At 41.0% G+C, this 17,406-nt stretch overlaps 1 protein-coding gene across 1 annotated transcript in view; it reads right to left on the minus strand.

Annotated features, from left to right (window-relative positions):
- The window catches only part of LOC116682952 (extracellular calcium-sensing receptor-like), a 10,276-nt gene extending 2,826 nt beyond the window's left edge, over nt 1–7,450 (minus strand). Inside the window, 6 exon segments of the mRNA XM_032509809.1 lie at nt 4,332–4,553; nt 4,677–4,882; nt 5,633–5,928; nt 6,149–6,438; nt 6,551–6,845; nt 7,305–7,450. Of these exon segments, the coding sequence (XP_032365700.1) occupies nt 4,332–4,553; nt 4,677–4,882; nt 5,633–5,928; nt 6,149–6,438; nt 6,551–6,845; nt 7,305–7,411 (1,416 nt within the window). The 5' untranslated portion in view covers nt 7,412–7,450.
- Between the last annotated feature and the right edge of the window lie 9,956 nt (nt 7,451–17,406).

Raw genomic sequence — 17,406 nt, forward strand, 5'->3', positions numbered from 1 at the left:
GTTCCCCATCACATAAAGAAAAAGCTGCACATGAAGATAGTATGGGTGACCATTACAAGGTTACATTGTCACCTTGGTTCTCTCAGTCAGATCTCTCCCATGTCACATATTCAATATTTGCGGGGAACAATCCACTGTTGGTACATACATGGATAATTCTTTAAGACACCCCGGCCAATAATGCACCTGTTCAAGTTGGATTCAATGATAATCTAATCGGAACCATCTCTGAGCAGCCTAAAAGCTGGAGAGATAGTCTCTTTACTCAGAGAACCAAGGTTACAACGTAACCAAGCTTTCTTTGTTGTATTGAGACTATTTCTCCACCGGTACACTTTACCAGAGGAGACAGTTCTTACCAAGCCTAGTGGGTGAAACAACAAGTGATACACAGACTAAATGTCTGCTATTGTAGAGGTTCTTCAATGATAAAATTATAACTATTAGAAGCAAAATTCACCAAGACCTGCCTTTAACTGACTTATCTCTAAACTCAGGAACCTTAGAAACAGCTGTAAAACCAGATACATGTTTTGACTGCTTTGCTTCACTTGATCTTTATCAATTTAATTCAATTATTTCTTCATCTAAGCCATCAACCTGCCTCTTAGATCCCATCCCGACTAGGCTACTTAAAGAAGTTTTACCGTTAGTCAACACTTCGCTACTGAATATAACCAATTTGTCTTTATTAACAGGCTATGTACCACAGCACTTTAAAGTTGCTGTAATTAAACCTCTTCTGAAAAAGCCAAACCTTGATCCAGATGTTTTAGCCAACTATAGACCTATATCCAACCTTCCATTTCTCTCTAAGATTCTTGAGAAAGCAGTCGCCAAACAGCTGTGTGACTTTCTGCATAGCAACAGCTTATTTGAGGATTTTCAGTCAGGATTTAGAGTTAATCATAGTACAGAGACAGCACTTGTGAAAATTACTAATGACCTCCTAATTGCTTCAGACAAAGGACTTATCTCTGTACTTGTGTTATTAGATCTTAGCGCTGCATTTGATACCATTGACCATTATATCTTATTACAGAGATTGGAACATTTAATTGGCATTAAAGGGACTGCTCTAAGCTGGTTTAAGTCTTATTTATCAGATCGATCTCAGTTTGTTCATGTTAACGATGAATCCTCTATGCACGCCAAGGTTAGTCACGGAGTCCCACAAGGATCTGTGCTCGGTCCAATCCTGTTCACTTTATATATGCTTCTTTTAGGCAGTATTATTAGGAAACACTCCATAAACTTTCATTGTTATGCAGATGATACTCAGTTATATCTATCAATCAAGCCGGATGAAACTAATCAGTTAGCTAAACTTCAAACGTGCCTTCAGGATATTAAAACCTGGATGACCTGTAATTTTCTAATGTTAAACTCAGATAAAACTGAAGTTGTTGCTCTCGAACCCAAGCACCTTTGTGACGCATTATCCAAAAATATAGTTACTCTGGATGGCATCACCCTGGCCTCCAGCCCCACTGTAAGGAATCTTGGAGTTATCTTTTATCAGGACATGTCCTTTAATGTCCACATAAAGCAAATTTCAAGGATCGCCTTTTTTCACCTACGTAATATTGCAAAAATCAGGAATATCCTGTCTAAAAATGATGCAGAAAAACTAGTCCAAAAACTAGTGCATTTGTTACTTCTAGGTTGGATTACTGCAATTCTTTGTTATCAGGCTGCTCGAAAAAATCCATAAAGACTCTTCAGCTGATCCAGAATGCTGCAGCAGGTGTTCTGACAGGAACCAGGAAAAAAGACCACATCTCTCCTGTTTTAGCTTCTCTGCATTGGCTTCCTGTGAAATCTAGAATAGAATTTAAAATCCTTCTTCTCACCTACAAAGCTCTTCAGTGTCAGGCACCATCTTATCTTAATGAGCTCATAGTACCTTACAACCCTACAAGAGAACTATGCTCCCAGAATGCAGGGTTACTTGTGGTTCCTAGAGTCTCTAAAAGTAGAATGGGAGCCAGAGCCTTCAGCTATCAGGCTCCTCTCCTGTGGAACCAGGTTCCAGTTTGGGTTCAGGAGGTAGACACTGTCTCCACATTTAAGAGTAGGCTTAAGACTTTCCTTTTTGATAAAGCTTATGGTTAGGACATAGAATTGAATGTTGTAAGGGAGTGAGGAGTCGCAGTGTCCGCCTAACCCGGCCCACCTGCTTCTCGTCTTAGTTGTCGACCCTAACCAGGGTTTTTATCCCATCCCCCACTCTGACCTTCCTGACCCTAAACCCAACTGTTTCTCCCCCTACCCTAACCAGGGTTTGTATCCCATCCCCCACTTTGACCTTCTTGACCCTAACTGTTTCTCCCCCTACCCTAACCAGGGTTTGTATCCCATCCCCCACTTTGACCTTCTTGACCCTAACCCCAACTGTTTCTCCCCCTACCCTAACCAGGGTTTGTATCCATCCCCCACTTTGACCTTCTTGACCCTAACTGTTTCTCCCCTACCTAACCAGGGTTTGTATCCCATCCCCCACTTTGACCTTCTGACCCTAACCCCAACTGTTTCTCCCCCTACCCTAACCAGGGTTTGTATCCTATCCCACACTTGACCCTCCTGACCTTCCTGTCTTCCTTTGACACACTGAGCTCCTCTATCTTTCTATCTTCCCATTTATGTGCATCCATGTCCTAGAAATGTTGTTGCTAACCTAGCTCCGGGGAGTCACTCCCCGGAGTCCTTTTGTTCTTTTTTCCCCAGCATGTTCCCTCGGACTGGAGAGGCTCCAGGATCGTGGTGGCAGGTGTCGCCATGGTCCCGCTCCACGTTCTGCGATGCCATGTTCATCTTGCTACACTCTGCGGTGCACAGCTACATCCTGCTGTGCCTTGTAGTGCCCACAGTGACCCGCTATGCCATGAACTATTACAAAGAACTGCTACAAACTACTATTTTTTCTATTTTTGTTATTTCCACTCTTATTCTAACCCCAACCGGCCCGTCAGACGCCGCCTACCAAGAGCCTGGGTCTGTCCGAGGTTTCTGCCTAAAAGGAAGTTTTTCCTCGCCACTGTTGCACTGTTGCTTGCTCTGGAGGAAACTACTAGAACTGTTGGGACCTACTCTATCTGTAAAGTGTCTCGAGATAACTCTTGTTATGAATTGATACTATAAATAAAATTGAATAAAATTGAATTGAATTTATTGTCTCCCTCCATGTTGTAGGAGATACTCTGAGGGTGGAGGCAGGGTTTTTGCAGAGTGTGAGAGGAGCAAACGCAAGATGCAAGGCCAAACCTAAGACTGGAGTGACTACTTTGGTTTGCCTGTAACCCACTAAGCTGACCAGGGAGATAGGAAACCAGTGAAATGATCATGTAGCCCACAAGGCTTAGTCATTTATTGATGAAACAACCCAGCACTCGCAATGCCCCAGGTTAAGTGCATCCAGAACACAGACAGGACAGGCACACCAAAAACTACCTATGCCTGCTGAACAGTGTCCACCACCCAGTTGACAGTCTTGGCTTTGACAAACGCCTGCTCAGATGACTGAGTTTGAAGCAAATGAACAACTGAGCAGTCTTCCTACCTCAAATATCATGCACAAAGTGGTTACTTTCCTGTGCCTGCTGCAACAGCTTACGTACATTCAATCCAAACATAGCTGAAGATTTCTCTGGCAGTTTAAATCAACAGTCCTATTCCACTTGTTGAGACTGAGACATCCACAGATGGCGCCTTGTAAACCAAAAGGATGCCAAGGCTCTGCCTGCAGCTTCTGCTCATTCCTTAATAAAGGAGGAAAGGTATGAAAAAGCCATGAGAAGCTCTCCCACAAGGCTGTAACCCTCAGAACTTTCCAGCACCTGGCCAGCCAGGTAACAAAGATTTAGCCGACAATGGGCACGTTAGCTGACAACACCAACAATATGCTATATAACTTCAACGTCTAGGCTACGCCAGAAAAAGGAGACACAAAGCCGCCATAACTGGAAGACCACCAGAAACAGCCACGGATCAAGGGAAAGAGCAATCCAAGGAGGATGCATGCAGTCAGGTTATAAGCTACTGTACAGGAAAGGTTGTTCTCTCTGTTTGGATTTACTGCTGTGACACCCTTTTGTTCTCTATCTTTAAGAAATAACGCAGAATGCTCTCACGCACGCTGACTCAGGTAAAAATCAAACAAAATGCACAGGTGCTTAATAGATAATCGTAAGGGGTGTCCGGGCAAGCCACTGTGTCTTAAAGATGTATCCATGTATCTGACCTCTGTAACAGTGGGGAAATAGTCTCAATGTGATAGAGATTTCAAGATTTTAAAATTTGACATGTTAAATTATTGCTTTTGTGTTCCTTACTTGTGTGCTATCATCAACCCAGTTAATGTTCCTGTTGATTTGGAACTTCTGGCCCACCGGCAGTGATGCATCGTATTGCCCTACTGTCACCAACTCAATACTGCCACTCTCACTTTTTTGCCAGTTAATCAGCTCATATCTGGCCACAGGATCCCCGTTGGCATCAAATGACACATCATAACCATTTTGGGAAAAATGTACTTCCTTCAGCTGAGTAAGAACCTGTGAGGATAAAGTAAAGGAACAAGAAAATAAATAAAATGAAATTGAATGAATACCCATTTAATAAAAAGTGCATTATAGCAAAAAATAGCATTAGAATTTTCACATATTTTTTCCACTGACCTCTTTGGACTCTATCCTGTTGAATTTGTCACACTGAGTTGTAGAATTTGTTTCCTGACACACTGCTTTATGAATGGCATGAGTTATTGCATAAACAGCCTTGTATACCATGTTAGTGATCCGGAGCTGAGATGTGTCAGTGTACGGGCTCTGGAGCGTCTTTATGTTTTCTGTTCCATCACACACTCTCTCGTCTGTGGCTAAATCTAAAAACAAACAGATATTTTTTTTGTTTGTTAACCTGCAAAACATGCCCTGCAAAAACTCATATCTATATTGTTGTGATTTATTTATAAAACATGCAAATGTTTCATTACATTTCAAAGCACTTTTGTCTTTATTTATTGTTAAATTGTTGCTTTGTCAGCACTTTTTTACGTATACCAGCTCCCATAAACACGAATCTGTCATCAGACCATGAGTGAGAATCACAACCACAATCCGTACAAAACGTACAATTGCACTGGATTCCATGGATAAAATGACGTGACCATTGCACGAAATACCGTGAGACTGGGTTGCTGACTTGACCTGTGGACGTGTTTCAAACTAAATAAATAATCTGAACTCACCATCACTATGACAGCCTAAATAGAATTACATACATACTTTTACACGCAACGGATACATGCTGGCAAGTAATGTATTTATTTATCATGTTAACAGTGTTAATGTATTTAGCTTGGTGGCCTGGAAATTGTCTTTATAGCTATTTTGGGCTTGTATTCAGGGCTTGTCGTGAAACCACTGCAGCAAAGATAATAAGAAAGATCTCCGAGACAGCCGAGTGCCTGAATGATCATCATATCATGTAGAACAAATATTTACAGAGATGCACCTCATGCCTTTCTTCGACAATAACCTCCACTCAGACAGACAATACAAAACAACACATCACAACGACCACACAACTGTGAGAATCTGTCCTATATTAAAAATCAGCTTAAATGTCTCACTTTTTCCCAGCCTGCAGTTGAATGCATCCTCCCAGAACTCAGTAAGCACTGGAGAGGCAGCCACTTTAGAAGGAGAGAGATCCAGCAAGAAGTCTCTCAGACCTGGGATGACAGATTTCTGAATGCCAAATCCGATGGCTCCAGAACAGAAGCTGAACCTCAGCATGTCTGGGTCTGTTACCCAGGCTTCACTGCCTATCCACTGGCGAGGTGGAAAAGGCTCAAGTGACAGCTCTTTCAGCAATATCCTAATGTCTGCAGGGGATGTAAATGCCACAACAACCTTAGCTGTTGACCTGCAGAGAAATTATAGTGCATTTTTTAACATCACTGTAAACATTAAATTAAGGTTTTTAAAAATGCATCAAGATAGTTTGTCATACCAATATCAGTGATAAATATGAGAGTAATAATCATGCTGAGAAAAATACATTTGTAATTTGATGCTACAATAATAAAACATCCTCCATCTTATATTTGATTAAACATTGTTGTGGTTTTGTGTACAGAACCAACCTGCGGATAACGTCAGCTACTCTCTGGATCCAGCTGCGTGGGTGGTTCCCATCGAACAATTCAGAGTATTCCACACAGATCCCCTCTTTGCGTGCTGCGTCCAGGAAAGACGCCATACCATTATTGCCATAGTCTGAATCTGACCGGACAGCACCTATCCAAGTCCAGCCAAAGTGTTTTACCAGCTTGGCCAGCGCGTCAGCCTGGAACTGATCACTAGGGATGGTTCTGAAGAAATTTGGGTACTGCTGCTTATTGGACAGACATGCACAAGTTGCAAAGTGGCTCACCTGAAGGGAAAGCAAATTCCCTGAAGCAAATTATTTCACAAGACATACTGTACATAAAATAAGCACTGGTCAATATTAAAAACATAGTTTGCCACTAATTCAAAATATTTACTTGAGGGATGTTAAATGACCCGATAATGCGTGACATGCCGATGGATGGCGAGGACGCAGACTCACCAACGACAGCCATCACCATATCAGATTGTGAGCAATTGTCACCAGTGTAAAACACCGGGTCCAGGCTATTTGAAAGCTGGAATGCCACATGCACCGTCACGGGCACCGAGGCGCACGAGTCGTAGATCTGATAACCGAGTTTGATTCCTGGCAGCAGCTCCGTGCTGTTGTTTATCTCCTCGATGGCGAAGATCATTGCACGTGAGAAGCGCAGTTCACGGGGTATAACACTGCATACAGACACTCATAAACTTACATATGGTGAGGGCAATTCACAATTTTACAGAAGACACACAATAAAGAAGAACGGAAATTCATAGTTATGGACAATAACTGATAGCTGCACATCTGTGAACCAAATATAGTAGGCTATACATTAAAGAGTTACCTAATATCAAAACACATAATTTGAAAATGCACAGGAATGTTAGCAGTAGCAATTCACAGTAGTCAGCTAAATCTAAAGTCAATACTATACATACTATATACTATAAATTTACACATTAACTATTTTTGTGAATATAATGCCTGCCGTTTAAATGGCCAAATAAAAAAAATTGCACCTAATGTGAAATAATATTGTTTTAAAGTTCCCAATAATACAGTACAAAAAAAAGCTTTGCAACATGATCATAAGCACATTATACAAAGCAAAACATTTATATCCCCCACTTCTCCCTCTTACTAACCTTCCTGAGCATATCAGTGGCTCAGGCATGGTGGTGTAGTTGTGCTTCACTGTGTGCATGTATTGGTGTATGGCAAAAACACCACCAATGACATAGTCACCATCCATTGAGAACGCAGGGAGACGAATGGTACCCTGGAGCTTACATTTCACAGATGAAGTCTCACTATCCTCTGTAAGCCCAGCCTTTTGTTTAACATCATCCTCAGAATCATATAAGGCAAGAGCTGAGTAAGGCTTACACATAAACCACGATAAGCTCAGGCCAATAAGGAAAGCGGAGATCTCCATCTCTGAACTGTCTGCATGAACAGAATGTGCTTTCACTGGTTTATATAGATTTCCAGAAAAAAAAACTTAATTCAACTGTACGTCAGCTTTCTGCACATCAGAGACAAGACGCACTTTCCCGGTGGTCACAAGACTTATGGTTTCACTATGATATATTTAAAAATAGCTGCTCTGTAATCTGACTTAACTGCAAATAATCAGTGTTTACCTTTGAGAATGGTTCACTGCATTTTTGGGCAAACCATCATGAAAACAATTCCATATTACAAGTATTACTCCAAGCAACAGGCACTGAATATTTAGCATTACATGGTATATCTAAATTTGAAAAAGTACTGTAGTCTGGATGTAAAATTAAGCCATGCCAAAAGCACACAGTGTGGTACGGAAATGACAGGCCAGCATAAAATTGAAAACAAGCCTATGAGTATTGCAGGCTTTAATAGAAACAAAGACCTAGCTGCACTTTTTACTTAAAATTTGATACCCATGACTTCAATATTCAACTTAAAGAAATGTGCAACGATTCTTCCCCTTCCACATAGTCAAACCAGATGTTTGATGTTCATGATGATATGGGATAATTTCAGACAATTAAGACAAATGAGAGCCCAATGCAGTTTATATCACAGGAAGATTTAAACATTGTTCAGAACAGCTCTGTGAGGTGTTCTATTGCATATTTAAGATGTCTCTTGAGCAGGGTTTCAAAGTTAAGAAAGAGTCCATTGAGTCCCGGTGGCTAATAGACTTTAGACCAGTGGCACTGACTTCACTGGTCATAAAATAATTTAAAAGGCTGGTCAAAAGGGAACTTTTGGATAATTGCCTTGTTAAATAACTTACATAAGTTAGGAAATAGGGGTAAACTAAGTAATCTTAAACTTAATAAATTATCAATCGTGAAACCTCTATTTTAAACCTATATGTTGTAGTAGAGTTCACAGAATGAATGTTTAGCTGACAAATCTGCTACATTTTAATTGAAATGCAATAACAATCGGGGCTGCTCTAACTGCAAATTAATGACCCCAATCAATGCTTGCATAGTAAAAGTAGTAGGAGAGCTGAAGGTATTTTAAAAACCTAAAAGATTTGGGGCCTTAGATAAAACGTTCCGGCCTGGAGCCCCAGAAGTCATTGTCTGTCATTGTCCTAAACCTGCCCCATGTGGGGTAAAAAGTTGAATTTGGTTTGTCCAGGTTCTCATCTGTTTTAGTGGTAGGGGGACCAGAAATATCTGCAAGAGCAAAAGAAACATGAGCAGACATATCTAGACTTTCAGGCTGGTATATCCTCAACATACAGAAACTGCTTTTCCATGTCTGGTCAATGCTAAACTGCATTAGATTGTCTCAGTACCTGTACTCCCTGCAATGACAATAATGTTGAATACAATCTAATATAATGTAAAAGTGTTATGTGGCTGGCAGTTATAAACTGCCAGCCAGACAATAAAAGCTGCATGTAACTTTGATAAGGGATTAACTGAGCAACAAAAAAGATTCAGTGAGGTAATACAGTATGTCTAGCATGCATAGCGTTCATATCTGCTACTGAACTCACAAATGTAAGGGGTCCCCCCCAGGTACTGTAATCTAAATCCAAATACTAACTTAACCCTTGTATTGTCTTCTTGTCAAAATTGAAAATTAACGCTTTTGTTGACGCTTTTTATCGATGTTTTAACTTTTTTTTAGGTTGTTGTCCCTTTTTTCAAAAATTTTGACTCTTTTTTCAATTTTTGTCACTTTTTGATGTGTTCAATCAACACTATGTAACACTAACTTATTAACTTTAGTTTTACAGTTATTTTTGGAATTTATGGTCAATAAACCTCATTTAAACGAAATTATACCTAACGTTTGAGTTAGACAAGCAGAAATTAGGAATTATTTAGACTAAAATTAAAAGAATGTATTTTGGAACTTTTCCTCAATACTATTTCAAAACCACTTCAATGTTTTTTTTCAGATAATATAAAAATGAATAAGACACCCCAAAATTAATGAAAGTAGAGATTTGTACTTGCCGAAGAGCGTTGTGTGGAATCAATCATGTTATTTTGAATTTTAAAAAGAACATTGACATAGGAATACGGGTCAATTTGACCCAAAGACAACACAAAGGGTTAAAGGCTCAGTCTGCTACTACCACCTAGTGGACCTTTAAGTCAGACTCCAAATATATGACAGTGAATTAGTTATGTTAAGAGATGATAAATAGCTCTGTGGTTAGTTTACATGGATGTGAATACTATAATGGAAACAACCTAATACTTAAATAAATGAATGTATGATTGAAAAATAAGAATAGATGATGGAGGCTACATATTGTACATTTTAATCTAGTGCTAGTGCAGAGGAACCATGTATATGCTGGACCACTCTCTGCAGAAGTGGACATTAGTAGCTTATATTTACACAAATTGTCAGTGATGAGGGAATAAACAAGAGAAGCTGTCACAGAGTTAAGATGGCATGGCAAGTTGATGTACCTAAAAGCGCCACATAACCATATAGGGGAATCATTGTTTGACTGCTTGTGGTATCAACCTGGGGACCAGACCTGAAAAAAGCCTTAAATGTCCCAGATACAATGTGTGTCAGCCTATGTTTGGTAACTTGTATAATCAAGGAGTCAATGGACGGCCTTTCATTCAGAGGCACAAGCAATCAGAAGGAGTCGTTAATGCAGTTGTCTACATCCACAACGTTCCACTTCTGGGTTTGCTCTGTTTTTGCCGCAATATCTGCCGGATTTCACTCTTCTGGGCTGGATGTCCGGTACCTTGGCTTCCTTTGTGTTGGAATTTTTTGGGATTTCTGAGAACTGGGGTTAACTGCTCCTCACATCTCTGCAGGTTAAATTCAGACTATTTGTCAAATCTGAGTTTTCTGTTGCACGACTAGAACAGCTTTTGAACGTACACATGTTCCACCAAAACAAGTTCCTTCCCGAGGCTGTTTTGCAGCGGCACCGTGGCTCCGCTTTGCGCGTAGAACAGCCCATGACGATTGTGATTGATTTAAAGAAATGCCAATAAACCAGAGCATGTTTTTTTGAATGGTTACATTCAAAACACAAGCAGAACCCAAATGCAGACAAAAACGCAGAGCCAGAGTGAAAGTTAAACAGGTTTTAGCAAACAGGTCCAAAGCTTCCGAGCAGGAGTGGTTCCGTCAGAGTTTCCAGTATAGAGTTTGTGGTGAAGTCTAACGGTAGTGGTCAGGTCTGGAAGCAACAGCAGGAGTCCGGTTCCAAAAATACTGAAGCACAAGAAGCACAAATCAAAACAGGCAAAAACACAACTAGCAAACAGATAGCAGGTTTGGTCAAAAGCGAGACTTGAGGCCTTGTTCACACATAAATGGATATTTTGACAAACCAAGACATTTTCCTTTGTTTGTACTAGGGGTGATCAGAGTATCCGGCTGAAACGAGTATCCGGTACGGATAAAGCACTTTTGCCGAGTACAAGTATTATCCGAGTAGGCTCACACACACACACAGAACATGGAGAAAAGCGCTCCCTCTCTCCCTCTCTCTCTCTCTCTCTTTCTCTCTCTCTCTCTCTCTCTCTCGCTTGCTCTCGCGCTCCCGCTCCGTCAGGCAGGCAGTCGGGGCTGCGGATCTGTTCCGTTAACGTTTAGGGTTTCTTGAGCTTTAGGTTTGTTTTTAACTTCGGTTTGTAGTCCTTACATATAGTGGGGCAGATAAGGGGGAAAATTGTTCACAAGTGGATACAAGCACCAAATTTGGTGTGGTTACCCCTCTGGAGCCAATAATTTGAAAAATAACGCTAGCCACTTGATTTTTCAAAACGGCCGCCATTTCCAGCATTGGAAAACACATATCTCCCCACATAATTTTACTAATGGGACATATTTCAAGGTTTTTACCTTTTGAATCCTATGTTTTTGACTATAAGGACGTTACATACATATGTATTTTGTGTTTTGAGAGTCTATAGTGGTATGTAGAGTAAATGATTTGAAAAAACATGCATGAAACGTGACATAATTCCAAGAAAAAATGTTTTATTAAAGCATGTCAAAGTAACAGGAGGCTTTATGTTATTTCCTTTTCTGGAGGCACTTAACATTATTGTATCTGTGTTCATTGTATTTAAGTGGGTTATTATAATGTATGTATGCCAACATTGCTAGTCCTGGCACTTACAGCTGCTCTACAGTTAAGACCAAAGTGATAGCATTTACATCTTCCACGGCATCCTGCTTTGCATCCCCATTTGGTCAGTTGCTGACAGCTCTCTACAATCGGTGATAGCTCTGTCCAGAAGATCTGCCATAAAGCACCTTTCTTGGTCCATCCCCACTCAGAAGGACTTAGGACTTCTGGCTGGCATACAGTTTGGTAGGCTGAATGCTTTACACACTCGGCAATGTTGCTTGAGTAGGAGGAATGGCTTCATATGGCCTTTATTTTTTTGCAAACAAGTCCAACCTGGCTTCATCTACTCCTCCTGCTTCGCTGGATCTGTTGTACATCATGACCACAAACATTTCTAAAATCTTCAGGTCGCCGTCATTCATTCTTGGAGGATAGTGGCTGAGCTGGCTGAAGATTTCAGAAGCTTTGTCCAATATATTCCATGTTTGCCAAGCAGTCTTCTTCCCTTTGCCACAGGAGGCTGAAACAACATCACAGCCAGTGAATGCATGAAAGAAAAGACTACTGCTGCTCTTCTCCCTTCCAAGACATTGATAGAGGTCATGATCCATCTAAGGTTCATTCCTTGGCCAAAAGCAAGCCACAAAGTTCCCGAAGAACTGGCAGAACACTGACTGCTATAACAAGAACGTTTGTAGCTGGTTTTGACCATAAGGTTTTTGCTGCCATTTTTGGCGTGGATAAAGATCCTAGTGTGAGCTTCCTCATGACTACATGGACTTACATCATCTGGGTTTATGGAGTGGTTGCTGACAGCTTGATCCTCTTTGGTCACTATAACCACATTTGGTGTTAAAGTTTCTGCAATTCTATCATCGTCTGCAAAATTTTGGCCCCCAGCAGAGTTTCTAGCGCCATACTTTGGAAAGCTGAGACTAGTCAGCGTCATGGATTGTTCTCAATCATCATCTGGAAAGACCAGGTGATGTCAATCTTAAGGTTTTAAATGCCCAGACTCATCTGACCCCCCCCCCCCCCCTCCTCAACAATCAGCACTATGTTTTCTTCTAAGCAGTTGTCTAGAAAACTGAAACTGAAAATAGGTGACGCTCCCAAAGCAGGAGAAGGCTAGAAGATAGCAAAGCGTTTTCAGATGCCGTTCTCCTCTGTTGGGAATGTAATTAAGAAGTGGCCGTCATCAGGAACAGTGGAAGTTAAAGCCAGAAGAAAATACCAAGAAAAAACAAGAAAAATATCAGACAGAACAGCTCACAGGATTGGGAGAAAGGCAAGTCCAGACCCACGTTAGACTGCCTGATCCATCCAGGAAGACCTGGAGACACTGGAGTTGGGCTACACCATTCCACTATAAAGAGATACTCGTACAGACATGAACTTCATGGAGGAGTCATCAGAAGAAAATGTCTTCTTCGTCCTCACCATAAAAATCAGCGTTGGAAGAAGGAAAATTAACATATAGACAAGCCTGATGCATTGTGGGACCAAGTTCTGTGGAATGATGAGGTTAAAGTAGAACCTTTTGGCCAGAATGAGCAAAGGTACGTTTGGAGAAAAAACGGCACATCATTTAATGAAAAGAACCTCTGTCCAACTGTCAATCATGCTTTGGGGGTGTATTGCAGCCATTGGCACAGGGAACATTTCACGAGTAGAAGGAAAAATGGATTCAATAAAATTTCAGCAAATTTTGGATGTTTGCCATCTGTGAAAAAGCTGAAGTTGAAGAGAGGATGGCTTCTACAAATGGATAATGATCCTAAACACACCTCAAAATCCACGAGGGACGTTGGAGCTCAAATCCTGCTGTGGTCTCAGGGTCCAGATAAATACACTCAGAAACTAAGATGTTGATGAATGATCATTTATTCAATGGAATATTCCAGAGACAAGTCATGAAACTCAGCATGCAACAGTCACAGAGTTGTCTGACCCTCCTCACTAAGTCTTACCCTCTTTATTTATTTCAGGGCAAAAGCTCATTAAACCTTGTGCCTGTTCTCCTTGTCTCCAAAGATAAGATGTGGCCTTCACTCCCATCCTGCAACTGTCTCTCCCTAGGACATCCTGACCTGCTTTAGCGGCTTAGGGGTGGCTGTGGCTCAGTGGTAGAGCGGTTGCCTGCCAATTGGAAGGTTGGTGGTTCGATCCCCGCCCCTGCAGTCATTGTCGAAGTGTCCTTGGGCAAGACACTGAACCCTGAGTTGCCCCCGGTGCTGTGCATCGGAGTGTGAATGTGTATGAATGTTTATCTGATGAGCAGGTGGCAATAGTAGTTTGTAGCAGTTCTTTGTAATAGTTCATGGCATAGCAGGGCACTGTGCAGCATTACAAGGCACAGCAGGATGTAGCTGGGCACCGCAGAATGTAGCAGATGAACATGGCACCGCAGAACGTGTAGCGGGACCATGGCGACAGCTGCTACCATGATTTTGGAGCATCCCTGATCCGAGGGAGCATGCTGGGGAAAAAAGAACATAAGGACTCCGGGGAATGACTCCCCAGAGCTAGGTTAGTAACACGCTTTTCTGGGACATGGATGCACATAAATGAAAAGATAGGAAGATAGAGGAGAGAGGAACTCAGTGTGTCAAAGGAAGTCCCCAGCTGTCTAAAACTATTACAGCAAAACCAAGAGAGACAGGGTAAAGAGCCTTTTCGGGCTAGAACTCTCCCCAACCGGATCGGACTGTATGCCAAGTCTCCCTTTAGTTTTATTATATGCTTGATTATATGATGGATAAATCTGACAACTATGACGAGAAGCAGGTGGGCCGGGTTAGGCGGACGCTGCGACTCCTCACTCCCTAATATTCAATTCTATGCCCTAACTATAAGCTTTATCAAAGCATAACCAAGAGAGACAGGGTAAAGAGAGGAGCCTGGTCAGGCTAGAACTCTCCCCAACCGGATCGTGCTGTATGCCAAGTCTCCCTTTAGTTTATTATTTGCCTGATTATATGATAGATAAATCAGACAACTATGACGAGAAGCAGGTGGGCCGGGTTAGGCGGACGCTGCGGCTCCTCACTCCCTAACAAAATTCAATTTTATGCCCTAACAATAAGCTTTATCAAAGAGGAAAGTCTTAAGCCTACTCTTAAATATGGAGACGGTGTCTGCCTCCCGAACCCCAACTGGAACCAGGTTCCAGTTCCAACCTGCTGGATGAACTGCAGAGAACTACAGCTGAGGTGGGAGAGTCTGTCCATAGGACAACAATCAGTCGTACACTGCAAAAATCTGTCCTTCATGGAAGAGTGGCAAGAAGAAAGCAATTTCTCAAAGATATCCATAAAAAGTGTAATCGCAGCAAAAGGTGGCTCTACAAAGTATTAACGAAAGGGGGCCGAATAATTTTGCACGCACCACTTTTCAGTTTTTTATTTGCTAAAAAAGTTTAAAATATCCAATAGATTTCGTTCCACTTCACAATTGTGTCCCACTTGTTGGTGATTCTTCACAAAAAATAAAATTTTTATATCTTTATGTTTGAAGCCTGAAATGTGTCAAAAGGTTGAAAAGTTCAAGGGGGCCGAATACTTTCGCAAGTCACTGTATCTAAAGAGCACCTTGAGATCAGACTTTCTGCTCTGGCATGAGATAAACAGTTTGGAGAAGAGCTGGCAATCCTCCTTCACCACCTTTTTCTTCAAAGAATTGACAGAGGCACTTTCCTGATGGAAGAAGTTCATGCAGTTTCTTTCAAACTCATAAAGTTTGGATTCTTCCTCAAGTTCTTTCCAAAACAATATAAGGACTTTAACTATTGATTTTTATGATGTTGAACATGGTCTCATTGTAATTCTTGACCATCACAACATAGGGATAAATATCGCCTCTTGTGATTTATCTTGTATGGTTCAAGAGATATGATGGAAAATACAAAATTAGGTTATGGCTGAATCTAAAATGGCCGCAACAGCTGTCTAGAGGCCTTCATTTATGTTGTGTGTGGTGTTATTGTAATCATTGACCATCAAAACATAGGGGTAGACATCATCCTTTATGCAGTTGAATGTTTTGTTCAGGAGATATCATGCAAATATACATGATTTGGCTATGGCGGGGGAAAAAATGGCCGCCGCAGCTCGCATGAAGTTTTTTTGCGATGGCTAACGTACTTTTTTGAAAGAGCACTACCCACCGAGTAATTGTACCAATTTTGGTGCTTGTATCCACAAGTGAACGATGACCCTAAAAAATGGCACTTATCTGCTCCACTAATAGTAACCAGTAGAGTTCTGGGCTCGTGGGGTTTCAGACATGCTGCTTGATTTAAATGCAACTCCCGTTGCAACTCTGCCAACAGAGATTTTTTTTTTTTTTTTACTGTCAGCTGCCCCCGCCCCCTGCCCCCGGCCCCCTCTCTCTGTGTCTCTTTCTTACTCACACACACACACACACACACACACATACAACACACACACACACACCACACACACACCACACACACACACACATACCTGGTGTGGAAATAAAAAATTAAAAAGCACCAAAAAAATAAAAAATCACACTGATCATAAAAAATTAAAAAGTTAAAAAAAGAAAGTTATATTGAGTATGAAAACTCTTGTTCATTACATTTTACTTCATAATTGCAACCGCATGTGTTGTATTCATTGTTGCAAAGGAAGTGGATTAGTTGCTGTTGTTGCTATTTCCAGGATTCTGATTGGCTAACGTGGACTTGAGCGTCTTGTTACACTACCACCTACAGGTCCGTTTATGAAAACAGCCGCCCACACGTAAATGTAGCATAATGTGGAGGAGAGCAGCAGTCAGTATATAAAACTCTAAGACAGAGAGAGGATACAACAAACCAATATTATTAGAAGTATCTGGAGACGGAGCTCGCGAATGGGATGACGGACGGACGTAGTTTTGTCAGATAGACCTTTGTTGCATAACTGCAGTGTGAAACCAAAACTTCACCGGATCAATTGTATACAATGTAACAAAAACATTAGGCTTGGTCTGCACCTTGGTTTAGACTTCCAGGTGTGAAAACACCCAGAGAAGCAACCTAGGAGCAGCAGGGCTAACAGGAATGCTGTGTGTGCCATTTATTTATTGATTTCAGGATGTATTTCATAGGTATATTTATTTATGTTTAGTCATTTTATTTAATTTAGAAGAAAATGGTATTCCATGCTTTCAGAAATGATAATATTTTTTCTGTTTGTGCTAATGAATGGTAAGAACAAGGTGTGACAGCAAGAAACAACTGACTTGGTGGTCAAAGGCCCGGAGGCCAAATAAATCAGGAAATCCCTAAAGCAGAGCTTCAATAGTATTTGTAGTATATATATTATATATAACATATTTCTAAAGTGTTAAAAAAAAGGTCATTGTTCCATGACCTTCCTAATTCCTTACCTGATTATTATTCCAATTCTAGTGGTATGTCCTGCCCACACTGCTGGCTGTGTCCTGATAGGTGGTGTGAAAGATTAAACAATGACGAAATGGACTTGAAGAGGATTTCATACACGTGCATATAAAATAAAGTAACCATGCACCACAATTAGAGACAGGGGTGAAGGGAGGAGAGAAGTTATGGTTGCATATTATGACATTTACTTACTCTATAGAGTCTATACAATGTTGCTTTTGTTCTCTACTTCTTTTTTCTTCTCTATGTCTTCCGCTCTTTCCTC

This window comes from Etheostoma spectabile, chromosome 3 (genome assembly GCF_008692095.1).
Source record: "Etheostoma spectabile isolate EspeVRDwgs_2016 chromosome 3, UIUC_Espe_1.0, whole genome shotgun sequence".
Taxonomy (NCBI): domain Eukaryota; kingdom Metazoa; phylum Chordata; class Actinopteri; order Perciformes; family Percidae; genus Etheostoma; species Etheostoma spectabile.